The 22,683-nt window shown below is 41.2% G+C and overlaps 1 protein-coding gene across 1 annotated transcript in view; it reads left to right on the plus strand.

Moving 5' to 3' along the window:
* The first annotated feature begins 12,935 nt into the window (after positions 1–12,935).
* Positions 12,936–22,683, plus strand: part of GRPR (gastrin releasing peptide receptor) — a 34,147-nt gene continuing 24,399 nt past the window's right edge. The window contains exon 1 of the mRNA XM_080653917.1: positions 12,936–13,689. Within this exon, the coding sequence (XP_080510043.1) occupies positions 13,295–13,689 (395 nt within the window). The 5' untranslated portion in view covers positions 12,936–13,294. The remainder of the gene's footprint in view (positions 13,690–22,683) is intronic.

Below are 22,683 nucleotides of genomic sequence, written 5' to 3' on the forward strand. Positions count from 1 at the left end.
GCTGGCAGTGGGTGTAAGCGGCAGCTCTGCCACCGGCAGTGGGTGCGAGCAGAGCCGTTGCTGGAAGTGGGTGCAAGAGGCAGCTGCTGCCCTGATTGCCCCTCAGGAGCAGGGGAAGGTGGAGAAGCCATGAGGTATGATCGGGGCCGGCAGCCACCACTTGCACCTGCTGATGGCGCTGAACAATTGGGGCTGGCGCTGGGTGCTGGCAGCAGGTACAAGCAGTGGGCTCTAGCTCTGGCAGCAGGTGTGAGCGGGGCCGGCACCTACAGCAGGTGAGAGCGCCGGATGGGACCACAGCTCGCGAGAGCAAAGAATTTTCAGTAACCACCAGAGGCTCACCCCGATGACAGCGACTGGTGCCCCACCTTGGTCTGGCACCCCCCACTCACCTGCTCCACCATCCCACCATGGCCAACACCCGCCATGTTTTGCGCACACCCCCTGGTAGTCAGTGCACATCATAGCGACTGGTTGTTCAGTTGTTCCACTGTTCAGTCTATTTGCATAATAGGGTTTTATATATAGAGATGGTACAAGAGACTATAATGGAGCTGACTGTGAATATCAAGCACAAAATTTGGCAATGATCTTGGGAAAGGGAACCACTATTTATTGAGCATCATTTAATTCTCACAACTACCTTGTGAGTTAGAGATTATTCCTATTTTATAAATAACTAGTGGCCCTGCACACGAATCTGTGTGCGAGTAGCTCGCTGCCACTTGCCTCAGCTGGCCGCCCAGCCCACAGCAGCTCATAGCTCTCCACCATACATAGCTCACTGCCCTGCCCTTCTGTAGCTCTCCGTAGCTCGTAGCTCGCCATCCTGCCCTCCTGCTGTTTGGTCGTTACGTGTCACGGATTAATGACCATTTGCATATTACCTCTTTATTATATAGGATAAGATAGAAATACATAGAGGCTGTGAATCTTGCCCCAGATTGCATGTCTCATATATGGGGGAAACAGTATTGACATTTGCACTGTTTTGATCAATTTACCAATGTTTTTACATTGCTCAGACCCATGCTCTTTGCTCCTTGCCAAGTTGGGATGCATATATGGACACCCAGCAATGAAAACTAGGAAGAAATCAAATTCCTATACCATTGGGCAAAAACAACCCTAGTAACCCTAGTGTTCCCGCCATGCTGGGTCTTTGGCTGGGGGCTGCTGAGGAAGAGTATGGCCTCAGCTCAAAAGTTAAGGTAGATCTTGAAGGCATTTAACAACTGCAGGTTTTCAACTAACCATACTCCTTGTAGCTGAACAACACATTTTTCCTAGAAGGAAGATCTGAAAAGTGCATCTCCATATTGCCATGGTTCCTCTGATGAAATGTCTCCTAAAAGAGTGCCATAGATGAAAGATGGAAGAAGAAGAGAATAGGTAAGCTCACAGGAGACTGGTTTCTGACCCCCATGCAACATTAGTTTCCTGTGACAGTCTCATCCTCTCTGGGTCTCAGTTTTCTCAGCGAAGAAGGTATGTGTGGTCGTGGGGGTGCGGGTCTAATGAAATCTGAGAAATATTTGAATCTAGATAGCAAGAATTCTTATTTAGAAATCTCATGGAACTACAGTGGTATTAAAAGCATGGACGCTGGGCCAGATTGCCTGAGTTTGAAATCTGAGTTTGCTTTAGCACTAATTATATAATCTTGTGAGAATTATAAAATCTCCCTGGACCATGGTTTCCTTATCTTTAAAATGAGATGGCTACTAGTACCTACCTAATAGGGTTCAAAATGGAAAGAGAAGATAGCATTTAGAATAGTGCCTGCTATCTAGTGAATACTCAGCAAATGCTAGTTAAAACTCCCATCCCCTACCTACACATGTTCCCATGTGTTAATACTCTTGAAAGGACCTGGAGCTGAGAGTGAGAATTTGAGAATTTAAGGGGCCAGTGGGTCCAGGTTATGCTCAGCAGCAGTTATATCTAAAGAAAAACGTTAGCTCTACTTTTTGTATATCCTCGTTTCTGAGAAAGGGTAAAAAGCATTTTTCTTCAGAGTACAGTTTGCATTGCTTCTGGATTCCCTAGGGACAGGAGCATCTCCTCATTCTTTTTATGATCTGATTGTTTTCACCTGAACAATGTTTTTTTATTGAAGGTTTTTTAAAAAATGGTTAATTGAGTTCTGCTCCTCTGACCATTTGAAGTCACTGAATCTCAAACAAAATGCTTCAGAAGTCCATAAACATCATTGTCTGTCACAGCCTGCTCAGAGTTATTAACTTCCCTACTTTTATTTATTTATTTTGGATGTTTGACAACTAGGCTTTCTTTGCTATAGCCATAATTAGGTGTCATCCTTAAGTGAGCCTCACAGCTGGGGAGGCGTGGGGGGAGTCTAATCTCTTCTCAAATGCAGGGCTTCCACATTGTCAAGCCTTTGCCTAAGGAAAGAGAATGAGTTTCGGAAATTGATTCCAATGGTACAAAACCCAAAGAGCAGTGGATGTTTTTTGAATGACTTGGCATGAGGTCTTTCTAATTCCAACAGAAGAGTTTAGCTGTTCATTTTGAAAGGTGGCATCCTCACTGTTGGCAAAGGGATACAGGAGTGGAATTAGGACAGGGATTAGGAGTACATGAGGGAAATAAAATATAATGCATCAAGCCTTGCTCTGATTCTATGAGTTGCCTCTTTGCTATGAGATCAGAAACAGGGGCATGCTTGTTGTTTTTAAGAGTCATACTGAAGCCTCGCAGTGTTTTCAGCAAAATAGTGCATAATTTGCCTCATGTTTTCATGAGGATGTTTCATCTTGTTTATTAAAAAAAAGGAAGCACAGTTGAGCTCTTGTCACCACTGGGAACCAGTGAGTTCTCTCTACTCTGCATCTTAAATTACTTTGATATTAAAGAAATGTGACTGTAGACATGAAACAGGAACTGAGCATCCTGTTTACTTCCCTAGAGGCAAAAAACAAATAAAAACTCAGAAAAACAAAAAACACAGGACACCATTACCAAGGAAGAAATAGAAATCACAGCTGCTGGACTCCCCATGTTTTTTTTCCCACTAGTCTTTCAGCTCCCTAATTACTTAGCCCTACCTTCTACTTACTTGTGTTTCAACACTTTTTTTTTTCCTGTTTCCTATTTGTCCATTTCACCTCCCAGGAAAACGCCAAGGTATGAGTGTCTCTCTACTTCTACCATTTGTCCCCTGAGAAGAATGTGGTCTAATGGTTAAGCATCCACTTATCAGAACACACTATTAACTGTGTAAATTCAGGCCAGTTGCTTCCCTGCCCTATACCTAATTTTCTCAACTGTAAAAGAGATGAAATAGTTCTATATCATAGGGTGGTTGTAAGTACCCCATGAGGGAAAACATATACAACATCTAAACCAACATTGGCTCTTTCTATTATTATATCATCTGCCTTCACCCCTCCCCCTGGATTCTGTACTACTTATCTAGCAATTTAAAGAAAAGAAAGAAAAAATTGGTATGAGAAACAGAAAGGTGAATGCTAATAGTAGCTTTCTGGTTGGTTTGAGCGGGGGGAGAATGGAACATATAGCTGTTGTTGAGGTATAAGAATTTTTGTGTAAGGCTCTAGAACCATTATTTAAGCCTATATAATTCATACAGAAAACTAAGGATATAAGCATAGCTGTTTCTAATTTTTGTGATAAAGGGCCCCATTTAGCACACATAGTCTTAAAAATGAATTTGGACTAAAAATTGACCTCAGATGTTTTAGCTTCTGTAGGACACAAGCAGAACTTAAAATATACTAGTATGGCCATGAGGAGAAATAAGAATGGATGAGAGAGAGGGTAGTAAAAAAAAAAAAAAAAAAAAAAAAAGCAAATCAGTTCATTTCCCCGCTGAATCTAAGAGACATTTTCCTACACTGACAGTCCAATGACCAGGGTGAAATTGGTTCCATCCCAAATCATTTGGGCTCCATGGCATTTTAACTTGGGCCTCCGATTAATGTGGAGAAGAGGAAATGCATATTTGAATGGCTAGAATGATGGTGCCACCATTCTGGAAAGCTCCACTTTATGCCAGCCAGTCAAGGCTTCAAAGATACATGTGTTGGCATTATTAATCCTGTTAATAATAAATTAAGCTTTTAATAGTGGAGGATTTAAAACATACAAAATAGATGCATAACATGAGCCCCTACATACCCTTCACCTATCTTCAACAATTATCAACTTGGTACCAAGCTTGGTTCATTTGTCTGTACCTACTTCTCTACTTTCCATGTGATTTTGAAGCAAATTCTGGCTATCATATCATTTCATCCGTAAGTATTTCGATAAGCTTCTCTGACACAGGTGTTGGCAAACTCTGGCCTAGGAATCAACCTCCTGTTTTATAAATAAAGTTTATTGCAATGCATCATGCCCATTTGTTTACCTATTGTCTATTGGCTGCTTCCCACAGAATCCCTATGGTCCACAAGGCCTGAAATATTTACTGTTTGCCTTATAAGAAAAAGTTTGCTGACCCTTGCTCTAAAGGATAAGGACTTTTAAAGACATAACTACAAATAGCATTATTACACCTCCAAAATTAACAATAATTTACTATACAGTAACTTAAAATTGTTTAGGACTTCATACCTTTTAATATACCTTCTTATTTGTTATCTCACTTGAATCTCAGTGTCATTAAGGAAAACCTTAATGGCATTTAAATCCCTGTTGTAGTAGAAAGAAAAATATAAGCATAGAAAGTTTTAAAGTGATTTCATCAAAGACAGGCAACTAATAAGCAATTTGAATAAAATTCTGCCTCTACTATATTGTGGCAGGATAAGGAGAAGCTTGAATTCTACAGTATGTGAACAACAAATTCCCTGTATATTTCTCAGTTGTTCCATTTCAAGAGCATTTGACTTGAAGAACCTGGTATGGGATCTATATTTCAGATATGACTTCGAGTTAATTTAGGGTGAGCCTTGTTCTGGCAGTAAAAATAAGAGTTTTTATATTGAGTGAGAGTTCCCGTGGAACCACTCAGAGTTTGAAGTGTTATAGTGGCATCTGGAGAAAAATCTACTTACTGGTAAACCAGTTTCCTAGAATCTTCCTTAGAGAAGAACATGGTGTATTATTTTACAGGCTGAAGAAAAAGGGTGAAATGTGGGGTGTGGAGATGAACTTCAGTACCCGGAGTCTGGAAGTGCATCCTAGCCTTTTTTGTCCCATAAAGCTGTCTGGAAACAAAATAAAAGCCAGACTTTCTCATGAGAAACCTGATGGCATTTTTATGGGTCTACCCGAGAGATGATACTCCACCTTTGGGGAGAAAAATCCAAGAGAGCGTATAAAAGTGAGAAATAGTCACAGAAAATCCAACTGTACTTCAGAAACTATGAGGAAATTAGTTTCCATTTTCACATGACCGGAAAGTCTGCACAATCAAAGGTCGTTTCTGAAGTAGCGTCCAGATTGTTTAAAAGGAAAGCTTGTTTGTGTTTATAAACTGGCTTTCTTTAAAATGGTTTCCTAGTTAGCCAATTAACTCCTTGAGGATGGTACCATTGCTTGTTAATTTTTGTATTTCCAGAGCTTAAAACCGTGTCTGGCAGGTAGTAGCACTTAATATAAGTGGTATTAAATGGTCATTACATAATGTTGACATCATTACTTTTGGTGTGAGCACACATATTTCTAGTAATTAAAAAGGAAGTTTCCCCTCAAATAATAACACTGCAGTGGAGAATCCTGGCAGACACCACCTTAACCAAGTGATCGAAGTAACATCACTACTGATAAACCATGTGGATATGATGCAGCCTGCATTTGGCTAAATAATGGCTCCCAATGATATCCATGTCCTAATCCCTGGAACCTGTGACTGTGTTATATGGCAAACCTTATGTGGCAAAAGGGACGTCGCAGATGCAGTTGAGATGGGGCCAAGAGTCCATATGAGGGGGAGGCAGAGAGAGATTTGACTTTGGAAGAAGAGGCAGCATTGTGATGACAATAGCAGAGGTTGGAGTGATGCGGTCACTAGCCACGGAATGGTGGGAGCTCATTCCAGGAACTGGAAGAAGCAAGGAACAATTTTCCCTGGAGCCTCCAGAAGGAGCAAGGCCTGCCAGCACCTTGATTTTAGCCCTGTAAGACTCATTTCAGACTTCTGGCCTTCAGAATTGTAAGAGAATCAATTTTGGTTGTTGTGAGCCACTAAATTTATGGCAATTTATCACAGAAGCAAGTAATACATTCCCCTTGATGAGAAGATGAGAAGAGCACCTCATCTCTATGGTTTTTCCTCCCCAAAATCCAGGTATACGGTGGCTGGGCAAGAAAATTCAGCTCATTTATAATATTTTAAAAAATACATATATTTTATTTCAGCCTCCATAACTTTCCTCGATTTGGCCACACTTTCCTTTCTCTCACATCCTGTCTGACCACTTAAGGTTCAACTCTGGTTTATAACAGTTTTCTGTTATTTCTTTTTTGTTTTATATATCTTTTGGTGGTTTTCTCTTCTTCCCCTCTCCATCATTCTACTTGCCAGGTGTTATCTATTGCTCCATAACAAATTACCATAAAATAGTAGATTAAAACAAAAAACATTTATTAACACAGTCTCTGTGGGTCAACAATTTGGATATGGCTTGACTGGTGGTTCTGTCTCTTGAGATTATATTCAAGATGTCAACCGGTGCTTCGGGCATCTGAAACCTTGACTGAGGCTGGAGGATCCATTTCCAAAATGACATACTAGCTGTGGACAGGAGGCCTCAGTTTCTCACCATGTGGACCTGTCCTAGAGTCACTTGAGTGTTTGACTTTCCTCAAAGCAAGTGATCTAAGCGAGAATGCATGGAGGAAGTTGCAATGTCCCTTGTCATCTAATCTTGAAAATTACCCATTGTCACTGCAGTCTCATTGTCTTTGTTAGGAGCCAGTCACTCAGTGCAGCTCACATCCAAGGGAAGGGAAATTTATGTCCACTTCTTGAAGGAAAGAATATCAAGAGCTCGTGGATATATTTAAAAACCACCATACCAGGTGTTTTCTTAATCTTTGGTCTGACTGAGAGTTTGTCTTTCACTCTAGGCTATTTCTGGGCATCTATGTTTACTCCTGCAGCTTGGTGAGGCTCAAAATGAAACGTGACTCTCTCAGTAGACTCCCCCATCTCTTTCCTAAGTTCCCAAGCCCATGAAAAGTCACAGAGTGTTAAGAAAAGAGAAGGGAATTTGAAATGATCCCAGCGTTACAGGATCTGGATAGAGTCATCCGTCTCCTTTGTTCCTGCTGCAGCACTAAAATTTAACATCTGTGATTCTTCTCAAGCAAGAGATGCGGCAGTGTTTTCAGCAGCTTCTCCACAGTGCTGTCACAAATGTAATACTGAAATCACGCTCAGTACCCACTGACTCTCACCATACGACCTTCTCCTCAAAGGCTAACATCACGTGACCTTTGGTTAGCCTTTTTTTCCCTATACATTTAAACCATTTAGCCTTCTGGTTCTCAGGCACTCCTCTTAATTATTTACCTCTCTGCCTTCAGATTTCAGCTCTCATTTCCATTGACTTCTTTACTTTGCCTTGTTCATATAGTGAACTCAATATGCCTAAAACCAGATTCATCATTTCCCTCCAGAGTAGCTTCCCTGTTGCCCTTGCTCTTGATTCTGTGAGTCCTGAGCCTGAAAAAGGAATTCACCATCTTGGGTTTCTCCATTGCTTATATTCCCTACACTTGTAATGGGATTCTTGTGCCGGTATTATGGCAAAAACAGCTTACATGCCACACCGTCTGGGACAATTCCCAGCCTTTATCAGGGACATAAAAAAAGCCCCAAGTGGCTCTTCATTCCATTTCATGTTGGTCCAGTTGCTGGTTCCATTCTGAACTTGAGATTCCAGTCTCATCTGTTCTCAGTTCCTGCCTTGGTTTCTTAACCTTTTCTGCCAGATCTCCCTAATGTGTACATCAGCACTTCTCAAACTTTAATGTTCATCTGAATCCCTGGGGATATTGTTAAAATGCAGATTATGATTTAGGAGGTGTGGGGTGGGGCCTGAGGTTCTGTATTTCTAACAAGCTTTCGGGTGATGCCCAAGCTGCTGACTCAAAGACCATACTTCGGGTAGAAAGGGGTCATAGCAGCAATCTTCTGGATGTTTTCCTTGCTCACTCTCTTCCTCTGCAGAAGGAAAAGCACAGGCACTATCATGTTGTCATGATCTCTGGATCGCATACTGTCTGCATCACTGGTCCCCACCGTACACGAGTGAGGGAATCCCCAGGGGACCTCCTGAAAAAATACTGATTCTTGGGTTCCATCCCTGAAGATTCTGATTCAGTAGGTCTGGGGTAGGGCCTCCGGATCTGTATTTTAAAGAAGCACCCCAGTCAATCTTAATGATTTTTTGAAAGTCAGTGTCATACAGGCTAAAAAGTTCAACTGAAACCTTAATGTAAAGTTTTCCCCAGCTGACTCAATCTCATTTATTACTTCCCTTAAAATCCTTATTCAAGACAGACGGTCTCTCAAACAGACCCAGAATATCCCCTTCTCTTTACTCTGGTTCCAATTACAAATTCTACACACTCTATAATAATTTATGATGCCTACATACACTCATTGTCGCTCTACCAAGTACACTAACTATTGGAAGCCATAGTGCTGTGCACATAGCTGGTGGGAAGAGACTTTATCTCCACTGTCTTTGGTCCTGTCGAGTCTGCCTATTCTCCTAAATTCTACCAAGTCATTGCCCCCTCATATTCAAGTCCCACAGAAAATCCACTTTTCTGGAAGAATGGAAAATGTGACTTGCTTGACTGAAATAGAACGAGAAGTGACACCCCTGCCCTGACACATAAGAAAGGACGCTGAGTCACACTCCAATTCTATTCGGAAAATGGAATCCCTGAGGACAGGGGCTTTGTATTATATTTGTTCTATGTTATTTTCATAAGTCAAAGGCATCTCATGCTCACCATTAAATAAAAAGCTAAGTAAATGTCTAAATATTTTTTGTGATCTGCTGGAAGGTGACACATAATAGTGTGGCAAGAAAGAGCCATTACAGCCAATTAGTTGAAATGACACAAAAATTCTCTAATTAGTTTTTTGAAACATCCTTGCTCCCAGAAAATATTAGGTGTTGAACCTCAATATATCTTCACTCCTAAAATACCATTAGAACAAGTCTCTAGGGCTGTGGAACACATAAGGCTAACACCAACCCTGACAAATATCTATCAGTATCAGTCTAACTTACATGGGAAGAAACACGAATGGCCTAGTTGGATTTAAGAAGTGAGACTGACTCAACATAGAGGGGTAACTAAAGAAATAACAGAAACAACATCCGGAAGTCCTCTTTGTGAAGCAAAAATATGCCTTCTGGACCAAACTTCTTAAGACAAAAACAAGAGCCATCACAATCTCACCCAAACCTGCCTCTAGCTGCATTTCCCACTGCTCTTTCCCCAACCCCTCTCTTCCAATCTGGACGGCCTTTCTGGACTTGTAGCTGTCCCCTGCTCAATGCCATGCTCTTTCCTTTATGCCTGTGCCCTAGGAACATTCTATTTTCTCTGTTCAAAAGGTTCTGCCAAACACTTAACCTTTAAGATCAAATGTCACCTTCTCTGGAGAAAAGGTAGTTGCTTCGTCCTAGAGAGGGTATGGGGTCTAAGTCGTGACTTTTTTTAAGAAGCCCCAGTTTATTTCTATTTAAATAATACTCAAGGAACTTTCAGAAGGTTAAAAGGCTCAAAGATATCAGGTTTAATATAATATCATAGCCAAGTGCTTGCTGTTGCTGCCTCTGTTTCAAAATTCTCAAGATGACCCTGGGCAATTCAATGCCTCGCTAATTCTTCTAGTTCAAGAGTGGTGAACCCCTTTGATTTTGGCATGATTCATATAAGGCTATCCCTCCAGTAATGACGACAAAAAAACATTGCCAGAAGCAATCATAGTCATCGAGAGGAAGAGAGGTAAATTATCAGAGAAGAAAGCCACCACAGCAATTTTGAGAAGCAAAATTATTAATCCAGTATAGAACAAACAGAATCGTTTGCACAATCTATGTGAAAACCCTTTTTGTGTTATTTTTTGAGACCAAGTCCTCTAACTATGAGCTGAGTAGTTGGGATCATGATGGATCTTATAATAAAATGTATCTTCAGGTTATTTTTCTCAAGCCTTTGCAAGTGCCTGAAAACTGGTAGATGTTTAATAAATGTGTTTCCAGTAAATGTAGGAGTTGCTGATGCACCTGTGTGAGTAGGCCCTTTTGCCTATTGATCCAAGGTCAATTGTTCTTCTGACTTTATTGGTCTTTCCTAAAGTAAAATCACAATAAAAAGAAAATTAAAATTAAAATTTCTCTCAGTCACAACAATAATAGTTATAGCAATACCAGCTAATACTAATTGAGCACTTACTATGTGCCAAATATTATGAAGTCTTAACATGAATAATTTTGTTTAACTTCACAAATTATTCCCACTTTACAGATAAAGAGCTTGAAGCTTAAGACACCAAATAACTTGCCAAGGTAATAAATGAGGAAGCCAGGATTTAATCACAGAGTCCATATACTGCATTAATATACACTGAGTGGCCAGATTATTATGATCTCTGAATGCATAATAATCTGGCCACTCAGTGTATATCCTATATAATCCTATCTAATAAAGATGGAATATGCAAATTGACCATCACTCCGTCACAAAGATGGCTGCTCCCACAGCTGAGGCCAAGTTCCCATAAGGAGCCTTAGCGAGCAATCAGCAGGGACCTGAGGCTACGCCCTCCCCTGCCCCCGTGGGTCTTAACAGGGGACCTCAGGCCACGCCCCCTGCCCTAGCACCGGGCCAGGGGACCTGAGGCTGTGCCCCCCTGCCTGGCTGGGCTTGACAGGGGATCTCAGGCTGTGTCCCCCACCTGGAAGGGCTTGACGGGGGACCTCAAGGCACACCCCCCGCCCTGGTCTGGGCTGGGAGACCTCAGGCCACGCCCCCTGTCCTGGTGCAGGGCCAGGGGACCTGAGGCTACACCCCCTGCCCGGCAGGGCTTGACAAAGCTGGGACTGGCCGGGTCTGGATCTAGCCCAATGGGGGCGGGGGCCGGCTGGGTCTGGGTCTCACACGATTTTGAGGTGCATGTGGGTGGGCAGGGACTTGACTCTGGGTCCCATGGTGAGCCCCAGACTCTGACAAGAGGAAGGTTTTCATATACATTTTACTAATTTTCTTTCATCTCTGACACTTCTATTATAGAGAAATGGCAAATAGCAATATTAAATTATTTCCTCTAATTAATCCCCTTTTAATGTGCACGAATTTCGTGCACCGGGTCACTAGTAAAAGGCTAATATGCAAATTATCCCCTCGACCAGGAGTTCGACCAGCAGGCAGGCCGGCCAATCGCCCATGTCCCCTCTCCCTGGCCAGGCTGGCCAGACCCCACCCATGCACGAATTCATGCACCGGGCCTCTATTGTGTATACACACACACACACACACACACACACACACACACACACACACACACTGAGTGGCCAGATTATTATGCGTTCAGAGATTATAATAATCTGGCCACTCTGTGTATACTGTTATCAACTAATCAACACCACTAGGCTCATGGTTATTGACTCATTACTGGTGATGCTGAACTCCACTGAGAAGCTCTTCCCCTCCAGGAGTGCAACATCAAACTCTCCACGGCTGGCTGAGAGGAGCACAGGTCCTTTGGACTTATGGAAGGAGCATATCAACCATTTCAGTATTGTAACCTCCCACTGGAAATTTCCATGACAACGCAGTTGGAGGTTTTCTTGCTGAGCCCTGGCATGGTGATAAGTGCAAGTTCTTTTATTCCTATGGACCCTGTAAAAAACAAACCCTCAATGGCAACATCTTCTAGTAACTGCTTCCTGTGATGTTCCTGCGAAGGAGCTGGTTCCACATACATCTTGAAGATACACCCTTGTAATGTATTTATAAATTGTTGGCTAACGGTCTAAGCTCCAATCTAATAGTATCTCCTCAATAAAGCCTTTCCTGGCACCCTGTCCACTCTGTTATTTTTTCCACACCTTAATTCCTCAGTATTCTGACAGTACATTTCTCACTCAGGACTTAAGAGGAAATTTGCTATAAAACGTGGCAAGCATTCAGTAAATAACTGCATCAAAATGGCAACTCATGTCATTTTTAGGTCCAATGAGAAAAGATGCATTTTTCTGGAAAAGATCTCAGAGTTAAGAATACATCTGGCTCCTGATTTAATTTCTCCTGGTAGAGGGAATGAGGATGGCCTGGCAAAGCCACAGGAAAGAACATGTGTGTGTTCTGCTTCTGGTTTTTCCCAGAGGCAGTTACTGAAGGTTTAAGGCATGAGTCCCGTGCCTATTTTTCCTCACTGGTACCCCCGTTCAAAAAGGCAGTGGGAAGGCTGACTGGGACAGCTTACACACAGACACCCTGCGCATCTGCGTGCATTTCATTTAGAGACAGACCTCATTTGAGAGCAACCTTATTTAACACGTCATTCTAATGTATTGGAAAAGATGACAAAACAGATATGAGTTCCATCTGGATTCATGAGCATAGCATCAGAAAGATTTGCAGTGCCTTTGCGAAGGGCTAGCAACACATGAAATACCTACCGAAGTGCTGCATCTTGAGTGAAAAGCCAAAGGTATCTGTTAAAGCCCTGTGGGCTTTGGAACCGCAGTCTGCTGGTGGAGAGTAGGCGCTGGGCAGTGATTGAAGTGTCCAGCAGGGGGCTGGCATTCTCTGTCTATAAGTAGCCCTGGTTCCTCTTCAGAGTCTCAGCTCAGCAGAACTGCCGTTTGCTGGTGAAGCCAGTGACGTACAAAGCATCCTGCCTATAGGATGTGAGGCTTTCTCAGTGCCGTTTTTTTCTACCCACTTTAAACCTTCAGGGTCTAAGTATCAGGAAAGACAGGAAATGCCGTGTGAAAATAGCAGACCAAAAGTTCTTAGTTAACTGCAGCGAGGGAGACTCAGATCGGAATGGAGGTAGAAAGAGTTGATACAGAGTGGGTTTAATTCTAAGCCCTTTCTGGACTGAATTTAGAACTGTATTGCATTGTTCATGTGAAGACCAGAGCAGTACCAGCATCAAAATAGTGACAGGGTTTTGATGCCATAGTCTATATGTACTCAGAGTATTTTTATTAAAGAAGATAAGGAGCTTAGCAGAGATTTTGTCCTCATCTTCACCCAACTGCAAAATCAAAAGTTAAAGGAACGGCAGCTGAGGACACTTTTTAGGTGGGAAAGAATCTAGAGGATGGCTCTCAATGATTGCTGGCTTCAGAACATGTCCTGCAACATCTCTAATCACAGTATGGATCTCCCCATGAACGAGGACTGGTTCCACCCGGGGATCCTCTATGTCATCCCTGCAATTTATGGGGTCATCATTCTGATAGGCCTCATTGGCAACATCACCCTGATCAAGATCTTTTGTACCGTGAAGTCCATGCGAAATGTGCCAAACCTCTTCATCTCCAGTCTGGCTTTGGGAGACCTACTCCTCCTGGTAACCTGTGCTCCCGTGGATGCCAGCCGGTACCTGGCTGACAGATGGCTGTTTGGCAGGATTGGCTGCAAACTGATCCCCTTTATACAGCTTACCTCGGTGGGGGTGTCTGTCTTCACACTCACGGCTCTCTCCGCAGACAGGTAAGTACAGGGGGACAGTTACATTCTCTCTGAGCGTGGTGGATGCCTCAGTAAACGAGCTACCACGTTGGGACAGACAGAGCTGTTTGCAGAAAAGGAAGTTTTACTCAAACTCAGATTCCCTTCCGGGCATGTTTTTTGTTCTGGGGGTTCCTTCTGGAGTTTCACCTGTTGGTTTAAGAAAGGAAAGGGAATGGATGGCAAAAAAAGGGGGGCAATAAAGAAAAATAATTAGCTTAAGATTGGAGGTGCACTTTCTGGACACAAATCAATTTAGTATGGCTTTTCCCTAACTTCTCCCCCCTGCAAAATTAATTGTCCACTAAGAAAAAAAAATCACAACTAATAGGGTTTAAACCCCAGGCAAATGTTTCTTAGAAGCAATTTAAAATCTTCAGAAAAGCCCCACTGCATTTCGAATTCAAAATATTCTTTCAGAAATGACCAACAGGAGAAAATGAGTGGCGTTTCCTTGAAATTCATTTTCCTCAGTTGAACTTTTCTCACAGCTGATTTTGTATTTGGCTCTCTGTAACTGAACAGTTTGTGTGCTGTTTTTTCTAACAATCTCTTAAGTGAAATGAAGCATTATTGGATTTTTTTTTTCTTGAGAAAGTTCCATTCAAGTCTGATTTTGAATTTTAGTATCTTGGATTATGTACTTCCAGATACATAGCATTTAGAGTGTTTGGGGCGGGGAGTCAGTACGATGTTGTATTCTGGGAAATATACATATTTGTGAACTGCGTTGCTTGCGTGAACCTACTGCTTAACAATTTCTATTTATTCATTCTTAAAAGTTCATACTCACTCTTTGAATACCTGTTTGAGTTAACCAGGCAGGAAATACCTGCAGGATGCTCACATAAATTGCTGAATGCATGTTATGTATTTCTGAGCTCTAGAAACTGGACACACTAATGAATAGACTCCAGACACATCACAAATTAAGAAAAATTGGTAGAGTGAACCAAAGACTAGAACTTTTTATTTTATTTTTTATTTATTTTTTTTATTAAGGTATTCTATGTGTACATATCTTACCATTGCCCCCCCCACCCCACTCCCACACATGCCTCACCCCCCAATGGTTTGCATCCGTTGGTTACTCTTATATACATGCATATAAGTCCTTCGTTTGATCTCTTATTTCCCCCACCTCTCCCTAACCTTACTGCTGTAATTTGACAGTCTGTTTAGAACTTTTTATTTTAAAATCAACTGTATGTTATGGTGTTCAAGATACCTAAGGATTTGAAAGCGTACCAGGAAAGGCATAGAAGCAGCTCTTGAAAATGTATGCTCTAAAGAACATGTCCCACATTTTAATACATGTGGTGCTGGATTCTCATTTTGCAGAGGAACAAATAGTCCTCAGGTGATCTGGCTTTGAGTAATGGACAAATAAGATAATGTTATCAGTGTTTGTAGACAGGTGTTTATTCTTAGCTGACTGAAGTACACTGCTCAGCACACACGATATTTTCAAAGATTGAAAACGAACAGCCCAGAAATGAGGTTTGCACATCGCACCGGCTGGACAGGGTCCCTCCATTCCCGCTCCTCACCTCCAGCCTTCTGTGACCCGGAACATTTGCCCACAAGGTACTAATGACCACAGGTAGTCTCAAGTATTGATTCAGAGCAGGCAAACTTTGGAGCAGGCAGAAGGTCTGGGGCTCGTTACCAACAGCCGAGGACACCTCAAGATGAGGGGAATTTTCTTGATGGGAAGATGAGATTTTTGTTTCTGGGTTGTGAGGTCAGTGGTACAGATGATGTTTACTGTCTTTTGGGGGTGGGGGTGGGGTTGGGGGGTAGGGCGGAAAGTGAGGGCGTGGGATGTAAAGATGTAGCTGCACAGAATCCCTCCCCAGAGTTTCAAAGCAGACCAAATTCACCATCAGCAAAAGAGCGCTTTCCAAGCTGGGTTGCACGCTTTGTCAGCTCTATTGTATTTTCAGTGAGTTTATAGTTAATTACTGTGCATCCTTCCCAAGTCCAGACATTACTACTAGCTTTCATATAACTAACTTTTTGTGTTTTGCTAAGGCTTAAAAAGGCTGATGGATCATCTGAATCACAGGTAGTGCATCTTACCTAGTTCAACAAGAATAGGGATTGAGCTACTTAAATAATGTAAGAGTGTATTTATCTATTGATTTCATTTTTGTTGTTAATGCTCACCAAGGGTATTTTTCAATTGACTTTTAGAGAGAGTGAAAGGGAGGGGGGGAGACGAAGAAAGAAACATCGATGTAAGAGACACACATCGGTAGGTTGCCTCCTGAACGCAACCTGACCAGGGCTGGAATTGAGCCTGCAACTGAAGTGAGGTATATGCCCTTGACCTGAATCGAACCTGGGACCCTTCGGTCTGAGGGCCAATGTTCTAGCCACTGAGCCAAACTGGCTAGGGCTATTGATTTCATTTTTAAAAGATGTTGGAGCTTTATAACAACCTCATGAGGTTAGCAGGGCAAATATATATATATCCACACATACACAATATCTATTTTTTCTCAATAAGGTATAATTTACATACAGTAAACTGAACAAGTGTACATTTCGATATATTTGTACACATGTCTGTATAACAACATAACCACAACCCAGATGAAGATATGGAACAGTCCCAGCACCCTAGGAGTTTCTTTTATGCTCCTTTCCAGGTAATACCTACGCCTATAAAGAGACGATCATTATTCTGAGTTTAATTATCATAGATTATTTTTGCCAGTTCTTTAATCTGATGTAAATGGAATCATACTTCTTATGCTTATCATAATGTTTGTGATAGTCATCAATCTTGGTGCACATAGCAGTGGTTTATTCTTTTTAATCATCATGTAGTATTCCATTGTATGAATATATCTCAATTTATTTATCCGTTCTAATGTTGATGGACATTGGGTTGTTTCCAGTTTAGAGTTGATAATAACCTGCTCTGGATATTCTTATTCATGCCTTTTGAGGTATACAAGTGTTTATTTCTCTTGGGTATATGCCTGGGAGTGGAATAGCTAGATAATAAGAGTCATATACTTAGTAAATATTATCAAAGAGTTTTCTAAAGTGGTAGTCTGTAGTGGATAGATTGGTAAAATGGGTGAACCAGAAGACCCTCTAAACGTTATGATCATCAGTCATTGGGGAACTTAAAAATGTACAGATTCTTAGCCCACACCCTAAATCTACTGAATCAGGCCTTCTGAAGTGTGAACAGACACTGTAATAATCATCCATCCCTGCTCCCTGTAGGTTGACCAGCAATGTCATAACTTTTATCCCAACCTCCCTTCTGCAGCCCTCCAGATGAACTTGAGTCTTTGTTAACATGGAAAGAGTAACATTTTTCTAGAAAAGTCTCTACTGCTGCCACTGTGTCAAAGGGAGACTTCAAAGAAGTCCCGGAGACCAGAATTCTGGTTTTCGTATGGCCAACCAATTGCAGATTTGCACTCAAACGCCTTCATATTAGTCCCTGCCCTCTCTCGCCTTCCATGCTTTCTTTCCTTTACATACACACTGATGTCCTCATACACGGTGGTTATACTGAACTCCTGGCTCTGCTTCCTTACTTATGCTGTGTCTCACCCACTCTCAAGGATGTGTTTTCCTTTCCTAAATAGAAGATTCCACTCCCCATTCCATGTAATGTATGGCTTGGAATGGGCATTGATAGCACTGCACTTGAGGCCTTTTTCTGCCATTATTTCCTCTAGGAGGGAGTCAGACCAAGTCATTTAACTCTCTGACCTTAGTTGAATTATCCATAAAATAGTAGAGTTGAGCTAGATTACTTCAAAGATCCCTCCAAATTTTAAAATCTTATGAGGTTTTTTTAATCTTTCCTTTTGCCTGTCAGTTGGAATCTGGTTCAAGCCTCCTCCTTAAAGCCCTAAGTTGGACAATTCTAGCCCAGATTTCCTAACCCTCTTCTAAATGTGAGACTTATTATCTGAGGCATAAATTATCTTGTGACATCTTTCACCTTGCTGTTTTGAAATATTTCACTAATTTGTCTTTTTTTAGCTTCTTATATATTCATTGCTTTAACCTTTCAAGTAGATTATTAAGAAGGTTGAGGACAGGGATTTCTTATATATCTTGTATCTTCCACAGTGCCTCACATAGTTCCTTGTACTAAATGGGTGGTCAATAAATATTTATCAATTAAAATTATGGTTCATTAATGCATACTTTTTCTTCTCATTCTTATTATTCTTCTCCATTTTTTGGAATTTATCTGAAAGCATGCTCTTAAATATGTATCATGCAATCACCTGTTTCTTATTTGTTCCTGTCTATTAAGCTCTCATTATTTGGGTAAATGAGAGAAAAGCTATTCTTTGCGAGTCAGTGAATATATTCTGGGGATAAATAGATAATTGGATAGATGGAATGATAAGTAGATGGGTGAGAAGATGGATGGATGGATGAGTGGATGAGTGGATAAGTGGATGGGCAGATGGTGGACAGATGGTTGGATAGATAGGTGAATGGTTGGATGGATGGATGGATGGATATATTTTTTACATAACGATCTTTCCTACTAGATACCCATCTCTGTACTAGGTGCCTCAGTATTGTGTAATGGAATTTAAGACCTGAATTGGACCCTCAGCAGGAAAAGGGTAAGTAAAGTTTGTGTTTTCTTTTCCAGTAAGCATAAAGGTTAAAGCTGGATTTAAGGTTGGCAGCATATACTAGGAATGCCCAAGTTACGTTGTGCCTGCTTCAGTATTATTATGCAGTGTTATTTTTGCTAGAATGGAGCTGGCAGAATGAATCCGAAGGACATACAGATGTGGCAGTTCCATTGGGATGTGGTCCTTATTCAATCCCATGGAAGACTGTTCATAAGCTCCCTCTCTGCTGTGATTTGGAATGTGTAAAGAAATCGGAAAATGTTACATTTATGCAGACTTCTTGAAGTACATATTCTTTGAATTTATTGCCAGGGATTTATGAGGTAATGTAGTTTTCAGCCTTTCCTGACACCTAAAGCTGGATGGCCCAACATGCTAGCCACTAACCACATGTGGTTATTTTTTAAAAATATAGTTTTATTGATTTCAGAGAGGAAGGGAGAGGGAGAGAGAGAGACATCAATGATGAGAGAGAATCATTGACCAGCTGCCTCCTGCATGCCCCCTATTGGGGATCAAGCCTGCAACCCAGACATGTGACCTTGACCGGAATCGAACCTGGGACCCTTCAATTCACAGACAGATGCTCTATTCACTGAGCTAAAACCAACTAGGGCTGTAGTTATTTAAATTTAGCTTAAATAAAACTAAAAATTCATTCTCTAGTCACACAAAGCACATGTCAAGTGCTCAGTAGCACTACTGGACAGTGCAGATACAGAGCATTTCCATCACTGCAGAAAGTTCTACTGGACACCACAGAAGAGAGTTTGCTATATGCCTTTGGGTCCAAATCTCTTAAGATCCATGTTAGCTACTCTTACTCACTGAGGATATCAGGAATTCCTCAAATAAGCAAATATCAAATGCCTCCCAGATACACAAGCTCTTCCAGTCTTTAAAAATATTTTCTATTGGAAGATACCCAAAAATGAAGAGAGAAGAAACCAGGCAGCACAATAAAATCACCGGCCACAGGCTTGGAGAATTTAGGCATTCCACTGATGAGGTTTTGAGACCTTCTGAATAATGCATGTGGAGTTCACTTTCTGGGTCTGCATTATGAACTTCTGTCTGATCCTTCCATTCTCTTTGGCCAGGTCCTCTTCCACCTCCCAGTCTGTCTATCTTCCTATACTAAGACTCACCAGAACAAACGCTGCTCTAGCTAAAGTCTGCTTCTCATTGTCTCACATATGTGCCACCTGACTTCTTCCCGCCCTGACTTCATTTTCCCCTCCCTGATGGCCAGGCTTTATTTCCTCCAACTATCCAAACCCTAGCAATCCTTCAAGGCTCACTCCAAATCCCTTTTCTTCTATGAAGCATTCCCTGATCTTTTCTTTCACTGATTTTCCCCCTTCCCAAGATGTTTTTACCTGTTCATTAAATGCCAAACGATCCTATCTTGTTATTACTAGGTCCCTTTAAGAGATGTATTTTCTACTTCCTTAATCATATGGGAAGCTCCATGGGATCTCTGTCTTCTACAACACCCAGACCCACTTTACATCTAGTAAGAGGATAATAAATACAGCGTGGTTTATGTTTGAGCAGTAACTAAATGATAAAGTCCAATAGCTACAAATAAAGTTCAAACCCTTGAAAATGTTGTTCTGAGACTCAATTTCCAATTGGGGGGTTCCCCACATCTCCAACAAGCAATGCTCAAAACACCAGCTGGTTGCCTGGCCGGTGTGGCTCAGTGGTTGAGCGTGGACCTATGAACCAAAAGGTCATGGTTCGATTCCCGGTCAGGGCACAGGCTCAATCCCCAGTGGTGGTCGTGCAGGAGGCAGCCAATCAATAATTCTCTTTCATCATTAATGTTTTTATCTCTCTTTCCCTCTCCCTTCCTCTCTTAAATCAATAAAAATATATATTTTTTAAACCACCAGCTGGTTATCTGAGAATTTAACTTAATTCTGACACTATCTGGCCAGAGATAGCATCAGATACTACAGGTTGAAGGCTCAGTCCTATAAGGCTGTAACACCCACCCACCCCCTCCCCCTGACATCAGACACCGGTCACAAATCCAGGTTGTTACCTATACTTCTGAGCAACTGGCTATAAATCAAAGGGGCCCAGAATCCTCGCTCCTTGGGTTCAATTAATTTGATAGAATGGCTCATGGAACTCAGAGAAACATTTTATTTACTAGATTACCAGTTTATTATAAAAGGATATAACTCAGAAACAGTCAGATGGGAGAGAAGACAATTTAAGTTCTTTTTCCTCTGTTGGAGAGATTACATGAGCTACCAATTCATACTTTCTACATATTATGATTTTTCTGAAGCATATGTTGCCTCTCTGGAAGGAAATTCAACTCCTGTCTCCCTATAGTGATGGATCTGTCACAGCTGCTGGCAGACTCTGAGAGTGTTCAGAGGGCAGGTGCAATGGAAGTGGGGTTTCCCAGAAAGGCTCTTTTAATTGGAGCCTTTTCAATTTTGCTGTGGAGAGAAGGGCAGCAAAGAACTTTGACCTTGTTTCTCACATATTATCTTCTAAAGTATTAGACTTTTATGTGATTAATTATCATTTCTGGTAACTTAATATGTATGGAAGAAAACAAAAAAAAACCACACAAACTTGATCATGAGACATAGACCATAGCCTGAAAAGCCTCCCTGGTGAGGTTTTTTTGAACTGTGCTTGTCAATAACATCCTTTGAAAATAGACTAAATTTGCATATTTGCACTTGTAAATCCTCCTGGTATGTGGGGTTTGCAGAAATTCTCTCTTAAAACATGTTTTGCAGAATAAGAGAAAAAAAATTCTCCATTCCTCTTTTTCTACCTCCCAAGATATTTTTTTATTACAGTCATCTTTTAAATTCTTGCTGCTACTTAAAATGATTTGATTTTCATCAAAACTGCTAAGAAGCTGCTGGTTCATTTTACACATGAAAGGTCACCTTCTTTAGGAAGTCTTTATTGGCTACTCAAACCAAAGGAATGACCAACACTATTTTATCACCCAATTTCTTTTTTCAGGTTGATTGGAGTATAATTTACATTCAGTAAATTTTTGGTCTTCATTTCTATGAATTTTGATAAACTTATACAGTCATAAAACCACTACCACCACAATCAAGATACAGAACATTTTCATTATCCCCCAAATTCTCTCATGTCCTTGATTGTCTATCCCCTTCCTCCACCCTGGCTTCTAGTAATTTCTAGAATATTATATGAATAACATCATATAGTATGTAGTCATTTGAGTTTGGCTTCTTTCAACTCATGTTATTGCACATATAAGTAGTTCTTTTTTTAATATGGAGTAGTATTCCATTGCATGGCTACTCTACAGTTTATCTATTCTTCAGTTAATGGATGTTAGGGTTTGTTTCAGTTTTGGATGATTATTAATAAAGCTGTCATGAACATTCACATACAATTTTATATGGATGTTTATCTTTATTTCTCTAGGTAAATATCCAGTATTATTTTCTTGATAATTATTTTGTTCATTTGTTTGGTCACTTGTTTACTGTCTGTTTTCCACCACTAGGATACAAGCTCTCCACAAATAGGAGGGTAGGTCATTCATTATCACTTCTCTGGCACTAGAACAGTTTCTAACCTATAGTAGGTGCTTGGTTAGTGTTCATGGAATACATGAATGTGTTAGCAGTGATGTGGGTCCTTGGTTCTTGAGTTTGGCAAAGAAAGAATTCAGAGCCACAAATTCTAGCACAAGGAAGTTTATTTAACATGCAAAGCAAAAGAAGAGAATAATCCAATGGGCTGCTCAGAGAGCTGCCTTGGCCTTTTAGAAGGAAGGTCACAGAGGCGGAAGAAGTAAGCCAGTTGGGCTATGTGGACTCAGGAAACAGAAGGACCCTTGGAGACAGGTTCAGGGGGTTAGTCCAGGACCAGTTGCCTCTGTCTGCTGTTCCCCTGGTTGCAAGTCTCATGGGGACCTTTAGAGCTTAGGAGAAAGAAAACAAAGATACATGCCAGAAGAAAGAAGGTCTGGATGTGCTCCAAAGAGTGTGTGTACTGGGTCCTTTGTCTTAGTGTTCTTATCTGTTTTCTAAAGGCAAGAATTTTAGGGGAGGATCTCAATAGAATAATCATCAGCTTTCCAGGTGTTTCAATATGTTGATTCATCAAAATGAGCATATAGGGTGAGGTTTGTGATCTCTACTGATTGGTCAGTGCTAGGGTAGGGGGTTATTGGTCATTGCATCTGGTCCTGATGCCAACATGGCATTGCTTCATCTGGTTTTGCTGCTTTTCTGGGCCTGGAGCCGAAACACAGCTAAAGCCTGCATGTTATCTCTAGTTTAACCAAAACTCTGTCTCTGTGGTCAATAAACCTGAGGCT

The sequence above is a fragment of the Plecotus auritus genome (genome assembly GCF_963455305.1).
Source record: "Plecotus auritus genome assembly, chromosome: X".
Taxonomy (NCBI): Eukaryota; Metazoa; Chordata; class Mammalia; order Chiroptera; family Vespertilionidae; genus Plecotus; species Plecotus auritus.